The sequence below is a fragment of the Penaeus monodon genome, chromosome 24 (genome assembly GCF_015228065.2).
Source record: "Penaeus monodon isolate SGIC_2016 chromosome 24, NSTDA_Pmon_1, whole genome shotgun sequence".
Taxonomy (NCBI): Eukaryota; Metazoa; Arthropoda; class Malacostraca; order Decapoda; family Penaeidae; genus Penaeus; species Penaeus monodon.
The window spans coordinates 13,035,839-13,036,293 of NC_051409.1; the positions used below are offsets into that span (position 1 = coordinate 13,035,839).

The 455-nt window shown below is 39.8% G+C and overlaps 1 protein-coding gene across 1 annotated transcript in view; it reads right to left on the bottom strand.

Moving 5' to 3' along the window:
* The window catches only part of LOC119588586 (dystrophin-like), a gene marked incomplete at its 3' end in the record, with an annotated part of 57,677 nt that continues 57,222 nt past the window's right edge, over window positions 1-455 (bottom strand). The window contains 2 exon segments of the mRNA XM_037937227.1: window positions 1-73; window positions 181-375. Of these exon segments, the coding sequence (XP_037793155.1) occupies window positions 1-73; window positions 181-375 (268 nt within the window).

The following is a 455-nucleotide window of genomic DNA, read 5'->3' on the forward strand; positions in this document are numbered from 1 at the left end:
TTAAGAGTCTTGATCCCTCTCCTAGGACATCTCCAATACCTCCCTGCTTTGAAGTTAGCTCCAACATGAGTTCCTGAAAGAAATGGTATTGCTTGCCCAATAGAACTGCCTTTTATATGGGAAAACATGTAAATTGAGACAAACTGTGGTATAAAACATTCCACATAGATTTGAACTTACCTCTAAGTCATGGAACTGGTCCTTAACTTCTTCTGTAGAATTGGCTATGGGAGGCATAACTGCCAGTCTATCTTCAGCACCTAGGAGCCAGGTCAAAACTTCTTCTAATGTACGCTGGTATTCCCCTAGGCCAATGCTTACATTTGACAGTGGCCTACCTTTACTGGTAGCCTGCGCAACATTTTCACTGCTTGTCTGTAGTGAGGAAAGTGTTCAAGTATTATAGTATAAATTAGTATAAGAAATCTGAAATCAGTATCATAAACATTTTCAGG